The 21,328-nt window shown below is 36.2% G+C and overlaps 1 protein-coding gene across 4 annotated transcripts in view; it reads right to left on the reverse strand.

Moving 5' to 3' along the window:
- Window positions 1-21,328, reverse strand: part of HEATR5B (HEAT repeat containing 5B) — a 58,041-nt gene that overhangs the window by 18,818 nt on the left and 17,895 nt on the right. For 3 of the 4 annotated variants that reach the window (XM_088144635.1, XM_088144638.1, XM_088144654.1), the window contains exons 13-26: window positions 20,942-21,041; window positions 20,184-20,293; window positions 19,576-19,739; window positions 16,948-17,123; window positions 15,664-15,769; window positions 15,071-15,261; window positions 12,492-12,651; window positions 11,941-12,130; window positions 10,373-10,542; window positions 9,611-9,755; window positions 8,875-9,114; window positions 5,576-5,827; window positions 3,963-4,144; window positions 2,774-2,842 (exon numbers count right to left, since the gene is read on the reverse strand). In XM_088144635.1, the coding sequence (XP_088000761.1) occupies window positions 2,774-2,842; window positions 3,963-4,144; window positions 5,576-5,827; window positions 8,875-9,114; window positions 9,611-9,755; window positions 10,373-10,542; window positions 11,941-12,130; window positions 12,492-12,651; window positions 15,071-15,261; window positions 15,664-15,769; window positions 16,948-17,123; window positions 19,576-19,739; window positions 20,184-20,293; window positions 20,942-21,041 (2,255 nt within the window). The remainder of the gene's footprint in view (window positions 1-2,773; window positions 2,843-3,962; window positions 4,145-5,575; window positions 5,828-8,874; window positions 9,115-9,610; window positions 9,756-10,372; window positions 10,543-11,940; window positions 12,131-12,491; window positions 12,652-15,070; window positions 15,262-15,663; window positions 15,770-16,947; window positions 17,124-19,575; window positions 19,740-20,183; window positions 20,294-20,941; window positions 21,042-21,328) is intronic. The other variant, XM_088144645.1, reaches the window with a different exon arrangement.

Consider the following 21,328-nt stretch of genomic DNA (forward strand, 5'->3'; position numbering starts at 1 on the left):
TAACTTCTGACCATGCCTTCCTTTTCTTATTATTGAGTAGCAGACATTCTGATCTTACTATCTTTTGAAAAGATGTTGATATTAAAACATTCTGAAAAATCAGTGAATATTCTGGAAAACCTATCCGATTACTCTTAAGGAACAAAGTGTACATCTTTTTAACTGAGACACTCCTATTCCTACTTTATTTATTTATTTATTTTTATTTATTATTAAACTTGTACACCACCCATCTCCCCCAACGGGTGACTCTGGGCGGCTCACAATAACAGAAAAGGAAAAAACATCAATTCCTCCAACAATGGCTAAAATCCATAAATAATTAAAATAGAAACATACATTAAAAATGTCCTAAAAACCCCCTATAAATTTTAGCCCTAAAACCTTCAAAATGCTGGGGGGGGAGCCAAACCCATCACCCCACCAGCCATCTCCACAGATGCGAGCCCCCATCCGGCCCCCAGGCCTTCTGGCAGAGCCAGGATTTAATCCCTTTTCTGAAGGCCATGAGGGAGGGGGCACACCGGATGTTCCATAGGGCGGGAGCCACAGCAGAAAAGGCCCTCTGCCTAGACCCCACCAATCGAAATTCCTTGACTGGTGGGGTCTGCAACCTGAGTTTCTTACTTACTGAGTTTCCAAAATATGAAAAAACTTACTGAGTTCTTACTTACTGAGTTTCCAAAATATGAGCCTTATCTGGCCACTTCTTCAGTGGAATGGATAATGAGAATCAAAAGCTTTGATTATCTCAGTGTTCAGAACTATGTACAAGATGATCAAGATTATGTTGTTTAATTTAAGGCCTGGTTCTGAAACCCACCTTTCCTTAAATCCAGGAAGAGGAATTAAGAGAAGTAGGAGTAGAACCAGATTTTAAAAAATATAATTGAGCTTATATTCTATCAACTACATCTATGCAGAATGAATACCTAGTAGAACATCAACTTCTGGTGGTTCTGTTGGAAAGTTTGTATGTTTTTCCATTAAGGGCCTAGCAATTTTTAGGGCCAATATATAGTAAAGAGACTATTTCATTCCCAGGTTTACAAGCAGCCAGACATGTTTGGGCCTTGTTGGGTTGTAGATTGGGTTTTAATCTTGAAGCTCATGAATATTTAACTTTATGGAAAAACTCTATCTTAAAGATAGGGGGCAAAATGTTCTATTGAAAGCTGTGGGCAAAATAACATTTGATTAATGTATGATATATATAGTTTCCCCCTTTCTATTATTTTGTTTTTGTAGTTTTTCATGTCTTTCTTTCCTTTTTTGTATTTTGTAATTTTTCTATTTGTTTCTGTAAAATTGGTTAAGAAATAAATAATAATTAATTTCATTTCTTTTTAAAAAATCTAAAAGGAGGGGTGGAATATTATAGGAAACTTTATTATCTCAATCCAATCTGTAGTAATATTGCTGATGTCCCTTCTTTTTTTAATATAACAAATGAATGCAAGAAAGTTTGAAATTGTACTTTATCTGAAGGAAACTGAAAAAAACTTAACTGGAAAATAAACTTTCTTAATTTTCAGAGGAAACTGAAAAAACTTAACTGGAAAATAAAGCTTGCTTTGCTCATAAGCCATTTTAAGTTAGTTAGCAGTATAAGGGCTGCATCTATTGCACTTTGTCACCATCTGATGGTCTGTAAGAGGGATACATTTGATTTTCAAAAGACAAAAAATGCAACACTGGAGCATTTGACAGAAAGCCTGCAATCCTAGAATAGGAGTCAGCCTGCAATTTAGCCTGAAACTAGACACCTAGACTAGCAGAGGCAGGGCCCTCTCTATCCCAGAATAGGTTGTCATCTAGGAATCTTCTACAATTCTGAGTGATGTCCAAAGCAGCTGACTTTTTGCTGTCTTGGGAATATTCAGTTTCCTTACTAAGGTGGTCCAAGGCTTAACTCGCCTCTTTTGTCTATGATTCTAACCTGCCCACTTTATAGGTTTGCCCAGCAACTGTAAACAATTCCAATGAGAAGGAAAAACATGGAAGATAGCAAAAGAAGCCAATAAGGTCATACAAAAAAATCCCATGAAGATTTGAAAAAAAGGATACAAAATAACATATTTCAGTTACAGAAAGGCAGATTCCAATGGAATGTTAGAAGAAATTCCTAAGAGTAAGAGCAGTTTGACAGGGGGATGAAAGAGCAGGCAGGTGGTGTGCTCCCCTTTATTGGATGTGCTCAAGCAGAATCTAGACATCTATCTGGGATGCTTTAATTTATATATTTATATATTTGTATAAAATCAGAAGCAAAGGCATGTGAAGAGATAAAATAGAAAAAGGAAAAAAACAGAAGGATCAAAAAGGTTTAAAGAGCTATTTAAAAAGGAAGAAGAAGAAAAGGAGAAAGAAAATTTAAGTAAAAGAGAGGAAGGCTGAAACAAAACAACCAAGAAGGAACTTTCTAGGAGAGATTAATAAAAATAACTATATCCAATTATCCCCTGCCTTTTAAAAAAGCAGAAAGAATCAACACATTTTGAATACCTATCACACCAAAATGGGAAAATCCCCATGCCCGTCATCTGAAGCACCTTTAAAGATGGGTTAAATAGAAATATGATACAGACTGACCAGAAAGTTTAAGGAGATAAGTTGCTTTCTCAGTATGATGTTCAAAGAAAAATAATTTGAACAATATTTATACTGTATATTTTTAGAGTTACATGTCAGATTTGGCTGCTGTTCATTTCTCTCTCATTTCTACATCTTGTCTTTTGAATTTCTGAAGTTGCAACAATGCTTTTCTTTATACCTGGCAAGCTTTTGCAGTTATATCTGAAGGGGTATCCTGTGAGAAAGCTGGCCTTAAAGCAGCTCCAACCTACAGAAGAAAGCAAGCAAAATATTTAATATCTCAGCAATTGAAATTAGAATTCCTATACTTTGCATTAATTGCTTCATTTTTAGTGTCATTTTCACTGAGTAACAACATCCAATTTTAGAAGCACACAGATCCACAAAGTACTGTATAATTAAGTATGCTTTATACCAACATTCCTATCATAAGCAATGGTGTTAATAGTGTCAGTCAAAAAGGAAGTCAGCACTCCATGTGATTTGAATGGATCTAGCCATGGTTATTAACCATTCCAAGCACCAGTACATCCTAGGTGATTAAAGAAAGAGCTGCTCTTATGACAGGATGGAGAGAGTAAGATTGCTATTTGATACAGCTCTAGAATAACACTGATATTCTTCTATTGACTCTTTTAAGTTCAAATAATTATGCAGAGGAAACAAAAGATATGAATCAGCAATCTATATAAGATGTTTTAGAATGTAATTGTCTTAAATTTGTAGGAGTCTAAAGCATCAGTTCTCAACTTTTGTACAAAGCACTGCATTGTAACTGAAAGTTTCTATGTACAATGGAAGACAGGAATCACTATGTGGCCCTGAAGGTATTAATGGACCCCAGCAATACAATTAATTACATTAATTTCTCAACATAATATGTCATATAAATTATAATGTAATATAACAAATTAACTGTTAATATGGTCAAAATCTCATATAATTGCCAAATCTCCTGGAATTTAGTGTTCTAGCTTGAAATGTCATGAGATTTTCATGTATTTCTTCAGATGGATGGATGGATGGATGGATGGATGGATGGATGGATGGATGGATGGACGGATAGATGGATGTTGTTTTTCTTGGGCATACAACTGTTTTTTAACTGATAACATTAGGGAATACCTTTTCTTGGGAATAATCCAACATTTTATGAAGAAATACCTGACCTTGATTTTACAGTCAATCCTCATAAAATGAGATCAAGAGTAAAGCTCTGACAGAACTCCATGTATACAGAGCACTGCTGTCAAAAAGCATCGCTGTACGCAGTTCAAAACTCCAACACAAGCAATATAATACAGGAATGAGATGCAGAGCTTTCCACATTTTATTTTAAATTGGCATAAACTCAAAGATTATCTTACATTAGCCTGATACTGTTCTAGAATCACGTGGCCTGGAAATTCTGGTTCAGGAACTGCTGCAAATTTCTTGATAATATCTTCAAGTGTTTGGAGACCAGCCATTCGCAACTGGTTGCTGTGGTCAGTCGCAGCCATAAATGCCATGCGAATAAGATCCGAGAGATGAAGCACTAGAAGGTCATCTGAAAATAAAAACAAGAAAAAATACTTATTTCAAAAGTAACCCACAATTGGACACCTTTGATTCAGAAAAATACATTATAAGTTGTGCATTTGCTCCAGTTTCAGCAAAGCAAAAAAACCCTAAAAACTGAGCAAAAGTATTGTTTTAAATTCCAAGATCTCTCTTGTATGCACTGTTCTTTTCAAGATAAGAATTTTAAAACATAATGACAGATTTCATCTCATGTTCTGCAAAAATGTAAGCTATAGTTAGCAAGCTCATAGTACCTATTATTCAGAAAAGAGCATGTGATCCCTTCTAAGATTCAAGCCATTGGTTAATCTGGTTAAGGGAACAATGCACAGTATTTTTGAAACAAAAGCCCAATTCAGACTATAAAACAAACCTACTCAAAGAATACAAAGATGAGAAACAGCCTACAGTCATGGCTTTCATTGCATTTAGCATCTTTTAAAATGTTATCTTAATTCAATATTAAACTGAATGTGCAAGAATTCTTAGAAATTAAATGCATTTTTACTGAATTTCAAAAGACCAAATCCATATAAAGAATCCATGTGTTATAATGAATGTTAGTTTATTTTAATTGAAACTGCTTCCCTGGAGCAGTTTTCTGGAGAGATGCAGAAAAGCATAGTATGCATCAGCAAAAGCTAGATGCCATGAGCAGAAGGTATCTTCTGTTAAGGAAAAATCACCATTGAATATAAGTAAATTACCCCATTTAACATGCAGTCTCTAAAAACTCTAAGAAAAATAGCATTCAGTATCTTGTTTTATAAGATATTTCACAGAAATATCTGCAAATTTTAAATAGTATATATGTTGTCCCACCTTTTAAGTACATTAGTCATTCAGATGATTCTGGAAAGCTCACAATTATAGCCTGAAGAAAATGACTTGTTCTATCTTTGTACCACCACTTTCATCTTCCTATATTTTAGATTTCCCAGTTAAATTAACTATGCTTTTCTGTTATATCTGACTTAGGAAATTATAATGAGCAGCTTCACAATAAATCACCATCTGAGATGTATTTCAAATGTGAAGAGAGGTGGAAAGGAGTGGTACAAGTACAGTATGCACAAGAGAACACGAGAATAGTAAGGAGAGGAATATAATTTAAAATTCCTTTTTTTACCTCTGTTTGGATTGTAGAAAACAAATCTGTCTAAATAGGCAGCACATAGACTGATGGGCAATTTAAAATGTAATACAGATTAAAAAAATGCAGACAAACACACTTGTAATGAAACTCTGGTACAGTTCACTACATTATATTAAACCCTATAACCTATATGATATTTTAAAGTATAATATTGCCTATCTTTCATCAAGGCAAAAAGAATTAACTGAATATTCATTCAAGTTATTTTAAAGCAGATAAAAAACAAATTCAAGAAAAAAGAAAAAAGATACTCTTCCTTACTTTTAGGGTCTCTAAGTTTGGCAGAGCGGGCTAGAGCTAGATCAAAGTGGGCTTTGTTTGCATGTTCACAGAGCATGATAATTCGACACAGACAATCTGCAGCAAATACTCGAGTAGCCCAGCGAGGAGCCACAGAAGGCTTTGATTTGTCTTCTTCACCCAGTGTAGTAAACATTGTATCATCATCCATTTCATCTTTCTTCTCCAAATCTTCATCTTTTTCAACTCCTAATGGAGCTGTAGTTGTCATGTCTGCATATAAAAAGGGATTTATTATTTATACAAAACATTTAGAACCTAGGCTTGAATAAAACATCCAAGATCAGTATTAAAATAATATCCTATAAAAGGGTGGAAGAATAACATTGTTTTCATCCAGCACCTAGGTATCAGTGAAAAAAGATAGCAGGTGACAAGAGAGCATCCTATAATTGGAATGCCATCACAAAGGCAGCTTTATTTCTGTTCATTAACCACCTAATGGTCCCTACTGAAACTAATAGCTCATATGAACCTTCACATGAAATGCAAGTAATTTCAGGTATTGCAATTTCACAATAGCTTTAAGAAATTTTGCCTTTAAACAGCCAGTTTCTCAGAAAACCATGGTAAAGTTGCCAAGAATGTAGGCAACATGTTAACATTTCTACCAAGAAAACAATGACACTTAGATGGGAAAAAAAATGATTCAAAGTTTACTTGCTAGATATTGTTAAAGACCCCTGCCTTATATTTTGATCTATTTAAACCATCTGAACCATTAAAACATTAGATTTGCAGTGCTGTTCACAACGTGCATGAAACTATATCTCAGTTACAAATGAAAGCAACTCAGAACAAAGTAAGATTTTTAAAAACCAGGGAGACAAATTAAAGAAAAGAAAGCATATGGCCAACTTGTTAAACAATCATCCTTTTAATAATTAAGCAAAGAGAAGAATGTTAATTTTTACAATTCTTAGCTACTTGTATAATGTTTCAACAAAATGTTTTAAAATATGCATAAATCACTGAAATACAGTCAGGTCCAGAAATATTGGGACATCGACACAATTCTAACATCTTTGGCTCTATACACCACCACAATGGATTTGGGATGAAACAAACACAATGCGCGTTAACTGCAGACTGTCAGCTTTAATTTGAGGGTATGTACATCCAACTCAGGTGAACGGTGTAGGAATTACAACAGTTTGCATATGTGCCTCCCACTTGGTAAGGGACCAAAAGTAATGGGACAGAATAATAATCATACATCAAACTTTCCCTTTTTAATACTTGGTTGCAAATCCGTTGCAGTCAATCACAGCCTGAAGTCTGGAATGCATAGACATCACCAGATGCTGGGTTTCATCCCTGGTGATGCTCTGCCAGGCCTCTACTGCAACTGTCTTCAGTTCCTGCTTGTTCTTGGGGCATTTTCTCTTCAGTTTTGTCGTCAGCAAGCGAAATGCATGCTCAATGGGATTCAGGTCAGGTGACTGACTTGGCCATTGCATAACATTCCACTTCTGTCCCTTCAAAAACTCTTTGGTTGCTTTTGCAGTATGCTTTGGGTCATTGTCCATCTGTACTGTGAAGCGCCGTCCAATGAGTAGCATTTGGCTGAATGTGAGCAGATAATATTGCCCAAACCACTGCAGAATTCATCCTGCTACTTTTGTCAGCAGTCACATCATCAATAAATACAAGAGAACCAGTTCCATTAGCAGCCATACATGCCCACGCCATGACACTACCACCACCATGCTTCACTGATGAGGTGGTATGCTTAGGATCATGAGCCGTTCCTTTCCTTCTCCATACTCTTCTCTTCCCATCACTTTGGTACAAGTTGATCTTGGTCTCATCTGTCCATAGGATGTTGTTCCAGAACTGTGAAGGCTTTTTTAGATGTCGTTTGGCAAACTCTAATCTGGCCTTCCTGTTTTTGAGGCTCACCAATGGTTTACATCTTGTGGTGAACCCTCTGTATTCACTCTGGTGAAGTCTTCTTTTGATTGTTGACTTTGACACATATACACCTACCTCCTGGAGAGTGTTCTTGATCTGGCCAACTGTTGTGAAGGGTGTTTTCTTCACCAGGGAAAGGATTCTTCGGTCATCCACCACAGTTGTTGTCCGTTGTCTCCCGGGTCTTTTGGTGTTGCTGAGCTCACCGGTGCGTTCCTTCTTTTTGAGAATGTTCCAAACAGTTGTTTTGGCCACGCCTAATGTTCTTGCTATCTCTCTGATGGGTTTGTTTTGTTTCTTCAGCCTAATGATGGCTTGCTTCACTGATAGTGACAGCTCTTTGGATCTCATCTTGAGAGTTGACAGCAACAGATTCCACATGCAAATAGCACACTTGAAATGAACTCTGGGCCTTTTATCTGCACATTGTAATTGGGGTACTGAGGGGATATCACACACCTGGCCATGGAACAGCTGAGAAGCCAATTGTCCCATTACTTTTGGTCCCTTACCAAGTGGGAGGCACATATGCAAACTGTTGTAATTCCTACACCGTTCACCTGAGTTGGATGTACATACCCTCAAATTAAAGCTGACAGTCTGCAGTTAACACACATTGTTTGTTTCATTCCAAATCCATTGTGGTGGTGTATAGAGCCAAAGATGTTAGAATTGTGTCGATGTCCCAATATTTCTGGACCTGACTGTATGTCAGTTACTATTTGTGGAAAACACAATCAGCATTTAAATAAATTTCATATATTTACCTTTAAAAGTCAGGAAAAATTATGAATTATTTATTCAGCTAACTTGCTTAGCATCTAATTTTACATATAAATTTCCAAATAATATTGATGCAAATATTTAGACAGTTATAGCACAAAACATAAGAATCACAGAACTTTTAGAATGTCAGCTCTACAAATACTCATCTTCTCCTGCATCTCATTTAAACTATTAATTTTAAAAATTCTTTAAAAAGCCACATTTATGCAGGTATTTATTAAGTCCCATTACACAGCTAAACAATGACTTTTTTTAAGGTTTAGCTAAAGCACAAGAACCATTCAAAGCTTTTTCATTGCTTTCATATGTTGTCTGAGGCAAACAGGAAGAAGAATTTATTAGCTCCCCTTTGGAGTTGGATGGCTAATAAATTCAAATAAATAAATAAAAAGATTTTGGTTTATCATAGATAACCTTTTAATAATTTATAAAAAGGTTTTGCTAAAGGGACATCAGATTGCAAATTGAAAAGTTCTTTCAAATGAAGAACCTCTATAGAAAGAGGAGACAACAAATAATATTTTCTTCACTCATTTATTGAGTCATTCTCAGATACTTACCACTGGATGCTGCGAGGACATCCTTGCATAGCATTAGCCAGTGAGAGAGCTTCTCCACTGCCAGTGATGAAAGCATATGGCCCAAGGTATCATGAATATCAGAACACAACTTCCGATCAGTCTCACGATCTAACATTCCAAAAAGAACTCCTTCAAGTCCCGTCTCTGTTATATTAATACCTTGATGTCTGCCATGACTATCTCTTCGTGAGCCAAGTCCTAGAGCAAAAGGATTAATATCTGCAAAACATATTAGGTAGTACAGCATCTGAGATTTTTCTAGTGAATTATTTAACTACACATATAATCACAATACTCAAAACAATGACTACAATCCACTAAAAAAAATGAGAATAATTGTTACAATGCCATAAACTTTCAACGTGAACAAAAATCTGATAAACTACAGCAAGATTTCTTCTAGATTTGCACAGTCAGACTGAATTAATAGGATGTTTGGATTCACCTTTCCAGATCTTAAGAAGACACCCTTCTCTGTTACACAAAAAAGGCTAATTGAAAATGCAGAGGATTAAACGTGCCATTCGCCTCTGCAGGCCTAGGCTCAGCAAATGCCTTGCCTCAGCCAGTCAAGTGAAAACTATTGACAATCTATCAACATGTAAAAGGAGAGAATTTTCATATTATTGACAGAAGAGGGGGAGAGGAAAACATAGTTGAAAAGCCAAAACAGGAAATATGTTTAAGAAGTTGCATGGTTTGGTCTGATACTTACTTGTACCATTACTTTCTTTCTCTCCAGTATTTTTTGCTAAGCTCATGGCATATTCACATACTTCTGCTGCTTCTCTTTGAGCAAGCTGCCTCAGACATGCTACTGCTGCCCTACGTAGAAGCAGGTGGGAGCTGCATAGGTGAACCTACAATCATCAAGAAGAAGCCCAAAGGGCTTGGTCACTTCAGAATGTTTGTGGCATCTACAGATTAATGGCAATCAGCTGCTTGCTGCCTACAGATTTTATTATGTAATCCAGCAAAATACATTTAAGTGTTCCACTTTTATATAACATAGCAAACTCCTGATCTTTCTTCATAGAAGGAAACAGTATGAAGAGTGTTTAATTATTCTGCAAGGAACTCTTTTTTTCGAACAGTATCTAATTTACTAAAAATTATACTGAAAATCTTTGTGGTTTTGCCATTTCAGCAAGGAGTAACAATAGAATTAGTTTCATGAAAGGTGCAGAAGTATACAACACTGTGTTTCAACTTCCTTCAGAGGTATCTATACTGCATAAGCCTTTTAAGAATCTGCAAAGTCTAAATGCCAACCTCAGACTTTTTCTAATGCAATGAAAAACTTACAAATCATCAGAAAGATCTGCATACAGCACAGATATTTTACTACAAAGATAGAAAGTACATTTTTTTCTGCATGCTTTGGACAAACAGCAAACTGACAATGCTGGTGTCATTATCAGCATTGTGGGACATAATTTATTTTGGGATATAAAAAGGAGGGACAGTATATACTTACACAAAGACTGGGAACAAGACTGGAAAGGTTAACATGTCGTGGCGCAAACATGTGAAGTTGCTGGAGACAGGAAATAGCAGCTGCTTGAACAAGAGAGTCAGAATGATCTTGTGTAATTGCACATCCCACCAGACATGAGGAACGGATGGTAGAAATGGTAGCTCCATTACCTAACAAAATTAACATTTTTAAATTAACTTTTATAAAACCTATAAACTGTGAAATGAAAGACAGCCAAATGAATATCTTGCAATTTAGTATCCATAGAAGTGGTACAATTCCCTAAGGAAATATAAACACTCAGTTTAGGGTATTCGCCACATAGTAAACTATACATTTTGAATACTCTTTCCCATCTCCAGAAATCTGTAACAGGCCTATTGTTACATCTTTAAGCTCTTGTTGAAGATCTATCTATTCATCCGGGCTCTCTCTGTATATTATGGATGAATCACTTTGTTTTGTTCCATTTTCTGCCAACCCCTCCACCTTTTTAATGAATATACGTTTACATTGTTTTATTTCCATTTTAATGCTTTAATCATTTCATTATACACCACATTAAGATGCAGCTTATGTGAAGCGGTATAAATATATCTTAAATAATAAACTGAGCTGAGTTGACATTTTCACCAATATCCACAAAGGCATCAGAAAGGAACTGAACTCTATAGCCAAGGTATAATTTCTGAAAAGTATTCTATTTAAGATGCATTTTAGACAGTAGGAAACCTTGAAGAAAAATCTTGGATAAGAATTATCATGATGAGTTCTCAGAATTATGCTCAGAAACTGACCAGAATCCCATGCAGTTCAAGAATCACTGGTACAGTATGTCATAAAACCAGCCCAGTCAACAACTACGTCTACATACAATACAGTCAGATAATCTGGACTGAATATTGTTGATCATAATCCAGTTCATTACAATGTGGTTAAAGCAAATAGCCCACAAATGTTACCAGCCGGGCATCTGTGCCCAAGAAGAATAATCAGTTTTCTCTGTTCAGTAAAATCTTGATTATGTGAGTTACATAGCCACAGAAAATGTTCTGAGATATAATGTAAGGTATAAAGTACACATAAGATAGAATAATACTAGAGCTGCATCTGGAAAGTGAAAAGAATAAAAATAGTAAACTTGCCTGTCACTAAAACCTAGGGCTGTGCAGCACTTTGGATTTAAAGCCAAAGAAGTGTCCTGGAACAAATATTTGTTGGCACCTCCTTAAAGAAACCATGTCAGTCCTGGGATTAAAGGTAGCCACCTGAGGCCAAGAAAGTACATACTGGAGTTAAAAAGGTATCAATAGCATGCAAAAATATGTTTTGGAGTGGTCAAAGGTGCATTGTCAGCACCTTTTTAACTCAAGCACAATCCCAGGAAAAGTAGTAGCTTCGTTAAGGATGTGCCAAGAGGAGTAGCGTGCATGCCCATGTCTGCTCTGAAGAGCCTTTTTAGCTTTGGATCCAAAGTGCTGTACATCTGTACTAAAATCACATGCAATATAATATGCACAAAATTGTAAGGAAGATCACAATGCTCATTTTATTGTTTTCACACTAACCTTGCAGCTCAGGACCAACAGTGGTTATTATAGCTCCTAGACATCGACCCAAACATTGGTGTACTTCTGTATGGGATGGAGGCACTGTCAGAAGTAAGGTAAGGACCAAAGATAGGGTTGGCTCTACATATCCACGGTACATTGGTCCACTGGAATCCACTATTAGAGCAAGTGAATGGAGAGACCACGTCTAGAAGAAAAATGAATAGTTTAATTATATGCTTTCATCTTAACTAGGATCATGATTTAACCATGATCCTATAATACACACATAACACCTGTATGTAGGAGAAGCACAGGTTCTTTCATTCAACTGTTTATCAAAAGGATAATGAATAAAGTTGTTAAAGCAAGAAGCCTGCCTTATTATGATACAAATATTTTATCAGAATAAGAGTCACACTAACTTTAATAAATGGATTCCTTCCAGCAGCAGCAAAAAAGTCATGTTTCTTAAATGAATAACAAAGAGATTGCACACTTTACACAAGTCCAAAGCACATCTGAATATTTTTCAAAGTATGAATAGCTCTATTGTATATTAATTTTACCTGAACTTCAGGAGAGGTTCCATCTTGTGCCAGTGCTAACAGAATGCTAACACTGGTTTTCAAATGCTGCCCAGAACCTATTCCACCAACATAACGATGCAGACAGCCAAGAGCCAAAGAATGGCCAGTTCTTGATACAACATCCCTAGCAGATTTCAGCCTGCAGTTTTTTTAAAAAAAATAATTAAATGCATAATCAAGATGGCAAAACTCTAGCATAAAACTATTTTATGAAATGACAAAAAGCAGCACTAGGCAACCCCATAAGCTCATGGACATTTTTGGAATTCCCCAAAGCATCATTGTGGATATTCACAAAATGAACAAAGTTACATAAATATGATTACAGTTTTATTTTAAATAAGGTTGTATAATTAAATTGTTAAAACATGTCTATACTTTCAAAATAACTCAATTTCCCCATTAAAAAACATAATTTTCAATTCCAACAATCATAGAATATTAATGTAGGGTAGAAGTAGTTGGGTCTAAGTCTTAGCCTTTGTCTTTAAGAGACAGAGTTATCTTCATGATATTTATAACATTAAGCATTTATGAACAATTCACTGAGTAAATGAGCCTGGGAGAAAAACTGAATCTGAAAAATTTTCTCAATTTTTCCCTCCCTTCTTGCTCTCACTTCTCCCCTCAATTTTTTTCACATATAGGGGAAATATTCATACTGTAGTATTACACCTACAGTATGTTATACAGTAATCTTTTTAATGATTTGTATTATATGAATCCCTCATTCTTCTACAACCATGAACTGATGTAAAATAAATACTGCAGCTCAAAGAATTATAACTCCTAAACCTCAAACTCCTTTAAAACAAATTGATTTTCTTCCTTTGATTCCATACTATTCCAAACTTTACTTAGAATCCAAGGCTAATCAAGTTATCTTGACATCAAAACTAGTTCTGTGTTTGCATATGCTCCCTTTCAGGCAGGAAACAAATGCAATAAACTTGCATTTTTGTATTCTTTTTTGAAGTGAGATCCACTGAATTCAATAGAATTTATGCCTTCTGAAATTGTTTTGGATTATGTAGAGATAATCTTGGAAGAGAGTAGCAGCAGAGTTTAGGACAGAATCTTTTTTCCTAAACTGCTCAAGGTGTGCTAACATGTCTCTTGACCTGCCTAGCACCAGAGAGGCTGTAACCAGCTCATCAGACACTTAGTTACTTACTTACTTACTTACATATTTAATATGCCGCCCATCTCCCCCAGAGGGTGACTCTGGGCAGCTTACAATTAAGACACTTCATTGAACCATATCTGCTTTCAACCCTGCACCATCACATGACACCTCACAAAGCATCTGAAGACACGATTGAAGCAACAAGTTCTTCTAGCCAAGCACTTAGGTAGGAGTTGTAGTGGGAGGAGGGAGGGATCTCATCCACTGTTCTTTCTTAATCCACTTCTGAGCAGCCACTTCATTGCTTGTGGCCTCTACTATCTCAGGAGCCAGAACCACCGCCATCTGCTGCATGCCACTCAACCTCCCAAATTCTTCCTATCCTTAAATGGTAGTAGAGGTTGAGGGAAGGGATACAAAAGCTCTGTAGCATCATAGCAAGCTTCCATGGGCACAAAGGCCATACATCTTTCAAATCAACAAAACTAAGTAAAACTGATCAGCTTCATTTATGTACATCCTTACAGCCAACTTCCTTCAGTCATAGTTTATTAAGCCAGAATTATTATGATATGCAGGTGGCCCTTGTTACACACAGTTCACTTATTTGCAGTTTTGAATATTCATGGCTGTTAAGTGCAGACCAGACTTTGGTATACAGATAAAGATTTTCACATATCTACATTTTGGCTTTGGTTTTGTTTCTTTCTGCTTGTACAAAATGGCAGGTGTGCTTTTACATATCTGTAAAGCATGTTTGTTTGTTTTCCCCCAGAGGTAGGTTAGATTGTCTGCACAGTGCATTTGCTCCTTGTTCTCACTTGGTCATAGCAGATCTTGCTGGATCAGCTTGACTGCAAGGCTCCAAGTGGCTATCTTGTGGTAGCTGGCTGCTTTCTTCTCTGGAGCAACTTCGTTGGCTGGTGATGAAGGGTGTTATCTGCTTCATGTAAAATGTCTCATTCTAGCTTCTTTACTTTATGTGTCTCTTTCACAGTCAAGGTAGATGAGCCTCTTCATTGTGCTGCAGTAGCTACTGCTGGTGGAGAATGCCCATGGCTCACTCCAGTGAGGTTGGGCTGAGGTAGTCCTCTTTCCTTTGAAGCCTTAGAACAAAGTACTGATGATAGGGGCTGGTACTGCTCCTGCAAGCAGGAAGAGGACAACCTGTCTTGGATGAAGAGGATGAACACAGGCTCCAGAATCTAATCACTCAATTTCCATAGGCTCAATGTTTCATCATTCATGGTTTCATTATCCATGGTTTTATGTTGGAACAGAACCACTACAAATAACAAGGGCCACCTGTATAATGTATATATTATTCACATTTTATAGAAGAAAACAATTTTAAAAAATAAAACAAACAAGCCCAAACAGAAGTAGTATTTAGCACAGTTCTTGTTTTGCTTAAAGTAAAATCAAAACATACTTATCAAAGCTGTACTGAGCCATCCTGGCAATGAAAGTTGCTTCTCCAACCACCTGTGCCATTCTGCCCAGAGCTTCTCCTGCAGCACACCTCAAAATGGGATTAGGATTGTCAAGTGCTCCCATTACAAGAGTCAAAGCAGACTTGCGGACTTCTTCTGGTCCTAAGGTACTTTTGTTCTCAGCTAAGCCCTTTTACAAAAGATAATATTTTGAAACATTATCTAGAACCACATTTTTAAAGCAGCCATAGATTACTTAAGAAAATACCTAAATGAATGTGTTCTTACATACTTTTTAGCATCTTACAAATCATTACATTTTAATTACAAAATTATTGTTATGTGTTCACTTTACAATCCACCTTACTGCCCATAGGACACTCAAGGCACTAACAATAAAAATAAGACCATCTTTTAAACCTAATAAAAACTATTAAAATAATTGTTTACTAAGTCAAACTGAAAAGGCCTGGCTGAAGCAATAGGTCTTGATTGTCTTACTAAAAACAGAAAAAGTGCAGGCAAAACTCCTAAGAGCGCATTCTATAGCTTGAGAGCAACACTACAGCTTCACCTTTTGAAGCAGATTTACCTTTAGTGCACTGAGAACAGCAGTAAAAATATTAAGCTGTACCGCTTGTTGACGAACACCTTTTGCCTGTTTGATGCATTCTGCAAAATGATCCAACATTTGTAGCCTGAAAATATAAATATCATGAGGAAAATAGCATTCAAATAGCAAAAACTCGCATTTCAGTAGTAATGACTGCTAGATACCTCGACAGCATAAAGTAGCTTTTGTCAGGTATGAATTAACGTAATTAGAATTATCTCTGAAGTTTATTTTGCCTAACTTTAAAAATCCAGTCTTGTGCTGTCCAGATGCACTGGGCCTTTAATGAAACTTGGTTTATTTGGTCAAGAATTACATAATTGCTTTTATGTTTGTTGGAGATAAATGAATATATTTTAAATTCTTGCTGGCAAACTTAAAATTTGAGTTCTTGCACTGAAATTATCACCTATCTTAATTAAGTCTTGTCCCAGTGGTGTGATATCTTAAGTGTGTGGGTGGTGCTGGGAATATTTTGTCTTTCATTTATTTAGAGGACCATTATGAATCACTAAAAGCCTATCCATTGCATAACCAGGGTAGGATAAAAGTTATTTCTCCTTAAAGTTTTATTAGCAAAATGTCTCCTGAGTGCTTCATTAGACAATCATCTTCACAAAGGATACCAGTGTTTCTCTTGTCTTTTAACTATACTAGTTATCTCTTTTCTTTCTTTTTCTTCTATCCAACTTTAGCTGCCTCTCTCCTCACTAACCTCCAATCTCCTCCCCCACCAACAGCTCTCCAAGTTCTCTTAGATTTCTAGTTGCCTTCCTTATTAAGAAATATCTATATAACTCTTTAACTTCATCAATATAGTCTTTAAGTTATACTGGCTAGCATTTCTGGGTATTACAATCCTAATATATCTGGAGGGCATCAGGTTGGGAAGGACTGCTCCTTTTGAGAAAATATGCACACTGATAAAACGGAGAAGCCAATTGTTGCATTAGAAGTAAATGCAACATCAGAAAACTTCCAAATAAAAATTACCTTTGATCTTCAAATATGATGTAACTCCTGCTAATTATAACAGTTTTCATCACATTTAGATAATTGATTAGTATGCTAATCAGACAGTATGTTTATCTTCAAGAATGTACAAGGTACTTCATAAGCTTTTTCCAAAGGATAACTTATAACATTTGAAAAATTACAAAAATGAAAAAAAGGATAACATCTTTATATAAGATTCTCATTTTGATATTGCTGAATGAAACACCTTAATGAGGTATATAAGTGTTAGCTTTTATAATAACAAACCTGTGTTTGTAGGACACATGAGGGAAAACAACTCCAAAGAGAGCCACCGAGGCATCAATGACTGATACTCCCAACGGAAGAGGACCTGGCACTGCTTCTCCAGCTGGGATGCGCAAGTAAATGGAGGAGGGATCATGTTCTAGTGCACCACTTCCTGAGGCACTGTTGGGCTGGAGCTATAAAGCATCAGCATATTTGAAATAGCAGAAAAATATATCTTTTACACCTTAACATTTCATACCTGCTAAAGAAATGCTGTCTTAGCTAAAAGAGTATTTCAAAATTATTCCTGTAGAATGGGGTCTGTACAATGTATCTTCAGATTGCACAGTGCAATTACATCCCAAAATAACTACCTCTGCTATTCATGCAAATATTTTCCTTATCAGAGAATCACAGAGTTGGTAGGGACCTTGGAGGTCTTCTAGTTCAACCCCCTGCCCAGTGCAGGAATCCTCACACCATTCTGGACAAATGGTTGTCCAATCTTTTCTTGAAAACCTCCAGTGATGGAGCACCCACAACTTCAGTAGGCAGGCTGTTCCACCACTTAATAGCTCTTACAGTTAGGAAATTCCTCATTAGTTCAAGTTTGGATCTCTCACTATAAAGCTTCCACCCACTGGTTCTTTTCTTACCCTCAGGTGCTAGGGAGAATACTAAAGCTATTCCCTCTTTTTTGTTGACATCCCTTCACATATCAGAAGACTACTATCATGTCTCCTCTTAGTCTTCTTGTCTTTAAGCTCACTTACCAAGGTCCTTTAACCATTCTTCATAGGATTTAGCTTCCAAGTCCCTTACCATCTTTGTTGCTCTTCTCTATACTCTTTATTGTTGAGACCACAACTGGACACAGTATTCCAAGTGCGGTCTGACCAGAGCAGCATAGAGCAGTACTATCATTTCCCATGATCTTGACACTATTCCTCTATTGATGCAGCCAAAAACTGTATTGGCTTTTTTGGCAGCTGCAGCACATTGCTGGCTCATCCTTAATCTGTGACCTGACAGAATCCCAGATCTTTCTTGCAAGTACTATTGCTAAGTCAGGTGCCACGTATCTTGCACCTCTGCATCTCCTTTTTCCTTCCATGTAATAGAGAAAGCTCTATGTTATCCACAGGCTTTCCAGCTCAATCAAAGCAAAGAGCTTCCCATCAGGGAAGTAACCTGCATCACTCAGTAAAATGGATTCAATTGTTTAATTACCAGGATTGCATGAAATTCCTGGATGGATAACTACACAACATACATTTTCATCCAGAGTTTCTATCTGGAATATGAGGAGGAATCACACACCACAATAGAGTATGTAAAAACTAGAGAAGCACAGCATCTAATAACTGTAGAAGGTCCAACTTTATATCCTTACTAGAACCTTTCCCACCCTCTGTCCAATATACAATATGCATCGTGTGGATCTATTTTCTTGTTATCAAACTCCTCTGAGGGTTAACAGAAAGGAAGGATATAAACATTCTGTTAGGCAGTATTTTATTGAAAGAGTTACTTCAGAAGTAAGAGTATGGCTAACACACCTGGGCTGCAAAAGTCTGAATGAGCACTAGATTTCTGCATCTATTTAGTGGTTCTGCAGCCCAGATATGGTAGCCCTATATAAGAAAAATAAGCAATATTTCTCATTTATCAGTATTTATTTATCATATCTTAGTTCACTATCCCAATAATAAGGGTCAGACAAACATTCCTGTATATTGAAAGACAGCTTGCTAGAAATAATTTCCAATTTCTTATACATCCAGGTGGCTTTAACAGATTACAAACCAAGTTTTGCGATGTATTTCAGCTCCTGCTAAGAGTACTGTTGTAAGAACCTGGAGCAGGAGCCTTTAGTGCTAATTGGGGATTATATACATCATGTTTGATTTCTGCCTCCTGAGGACTCAGATGTGGGATTGCCTCTGCAGTGGCAGTTTCTACACTCTGTAAGAGATACTTTTACAGGAAGCATTAAAGAAGAGGAGGAAAAGCTGCCACTGCTTCAAAAACATGGACTTTATCAAACACTAAAGTAAAAGAAAATATAACTGCAACATAATCTTTTCCAAGACATCCTCTATTATGCTGGTCATTATTCCCTAAATCAGAAGTGAGAGCTGCATGATGAAATAAATGGTGAAACCCAAAATTTAGGGAAGCTCAGAATTGGAGGGAAGATGTGTATATCTGCTATGAAATAATTAATTACATTAATTGAGTTAAAATACCGTATGTCAAACATGGGGGACTATAGCTCTCCAAATATTACTTCACTACATATTCCCATATTAGCTGGAGCTGCAGAGAACTGTGTTCAGTAGCATCAGGACGCTCAAAAGTTTTCATTTCTTTCATGTTCTTAACTATACTGTGATGGGGCAACTCTGGGAGGACTGAATGCAGAACCCATTATTTTATTTTTGGGAGGCTCCATTTCAATTTCAAACTAATAGTTTACTGCTTTTATTTATTTATACACACACACACACAAAATATGACAGTTTCCCTAATGAATATGCCAATATTAAAAAAACAGCAACCATATAATTTGTTTGTTACAGATGTAACAAGTGTGTAATAAAAACAGTTGAGGTTTGGGAAGGATTTGAAAAGAAGATTGGATACCTGATCTTCAATTGATTTATGGTCTGTTTCCTGCAGCCAAGAGCCAAGAAGAACACTGTCATCATAATGGCAAAGTGATCTAAGCAGGGATGTAGTTGTATTAGCAGAGTTGTCTGTCAGAGTAAATTCTGCCACCAGCTCCCGAAGAAGTGGATTAAAAGATCCTAGAGAAAAATAACAAAATACAGTTTTTACACAGTGCATTAAACAACAAGCATCACATGATCCATCCTAATTTTAAAACAGGAAAGCCAGAACTAATATTATTCCAGGAGTGCCAAATCCCATGGCAAAATATCTCTTTGCAAATTGGACAGACAATCTTCAAGCTTACAGAAACTTCTGCAGCTTCCTATCATGAGCAATCCCCCATAATATCTGTATGATGATGAAGACCATTATTTGAAATTAACTCCTAAATATTTACAGGAAATGTTGTTGATGATAATGCTGCCATGTATGAAAGTGAGTATATGGGAGCACAGAGTTCTGCTGAACTTTCTGTTGTTTTAAAAATAGAGCAATAAAATGCTTACAAAACTTCTACCTTATATTAAAGTAGTATTTTTAAGAATAGAAGGAATAGTGAAAAAAATAGTGCATTTTACCTTCATATGTTTTTGGTGGTAACAAAGCCAAAATGTCATAAAGCCTTAATCGAACCATTGCTGCACTTGCCTTCAGATGTGCTCCATGGGCTTTAATTACAGAAGGAATGCTATCATGTTAAAAGAAAACATGAAGGTTACTATTAATTTAAAAAGCTATTTAATTTATACTGTAGACACAGAGTATTGTGAATAAAATCACCTTTTCCCCTGTGAATTTTGGAAGATGCATGCCAACCGGGCAGGGAAAAAGCAAACCCACACTATTTTGCTCTTTAAAATTTCAAAGGGAGGGAGAATTGGTGAGATTAGCAAGGTATTGAGACAGAATGCAGGGCGTTAATGAACGTAGCCTAAATTCGTCACCCATACATATCTGAACTCTCTTTTACATAAATTTACTACAATTTACCATCCACCACAGTACACACACAGACACATCCATCTGGGGAGGGAAAATATAAAAATATAACAAAGGAGGAGAGATGTTGATTAGCAAATGCAATAAGAACACAGATCACAGACTGCCCGCTTCTGTAGTATCTGCTAGAATATGAACAAGAAACATAAACAAAGTTCAAAAAGCAATAAAGAGAGGGTGCAAAAATTAAATTACAAAGTGATGAAATATCAACATGTTAATTTTGATATTTGAATGAAGCTTAGAAATGAGAACCTATTTTTTCTATGAATGATTAGACTGGCAAACTATGATTTTAAAAGAAAACCAGTTTCAGCTCCTAGGAAATCATACTTACTGAGACATCATTGTCATAGCACATTCTATAGGTGTCATCAGTTTTCGAATAACATCTTCTGTTAGAAGCTCAGGACAGTGGGCAACAAAACTCCTCATAGCTAGCAACAACAAAAAATATTAGAAATGCCAGCTTTAAAAGATCAGTGTAATTTAAATAATTTCTCTATCAAATATATGTTACAATTCACAGTTCAGTGAATTAATTGCTACATTTTATTTCAAATTAAAAGTACTGAAGGAAAGAAAGGACATACATCAGTCTCTCTCTCATTCTACCTGTCTCTCAGAAACAGGGCTCTTTACTCAAACTATAGCTTCCCACAAAAAGAGAAAGAGCTAAACTGGCCACACACAAACACACACACATAATACAGTGTTCTATCCA

Source organism: Python bivittatus, unplaced genomic scaffold (genome assembly GCF_059951505.1).
Source record: "Python bivittatus isolate LINGU-HERP-01145 unplaced genomic scaffold, Pbiv_v1 ctg000020_np1212, whole genome shotgun sequence".
Taxonomy (NCBI): domain Eukaryota; kingdom Metazoa; phylum Chordata; class Lepidosauria; order Squamata; family Pythonidae; genus Python; species Python bivittatus.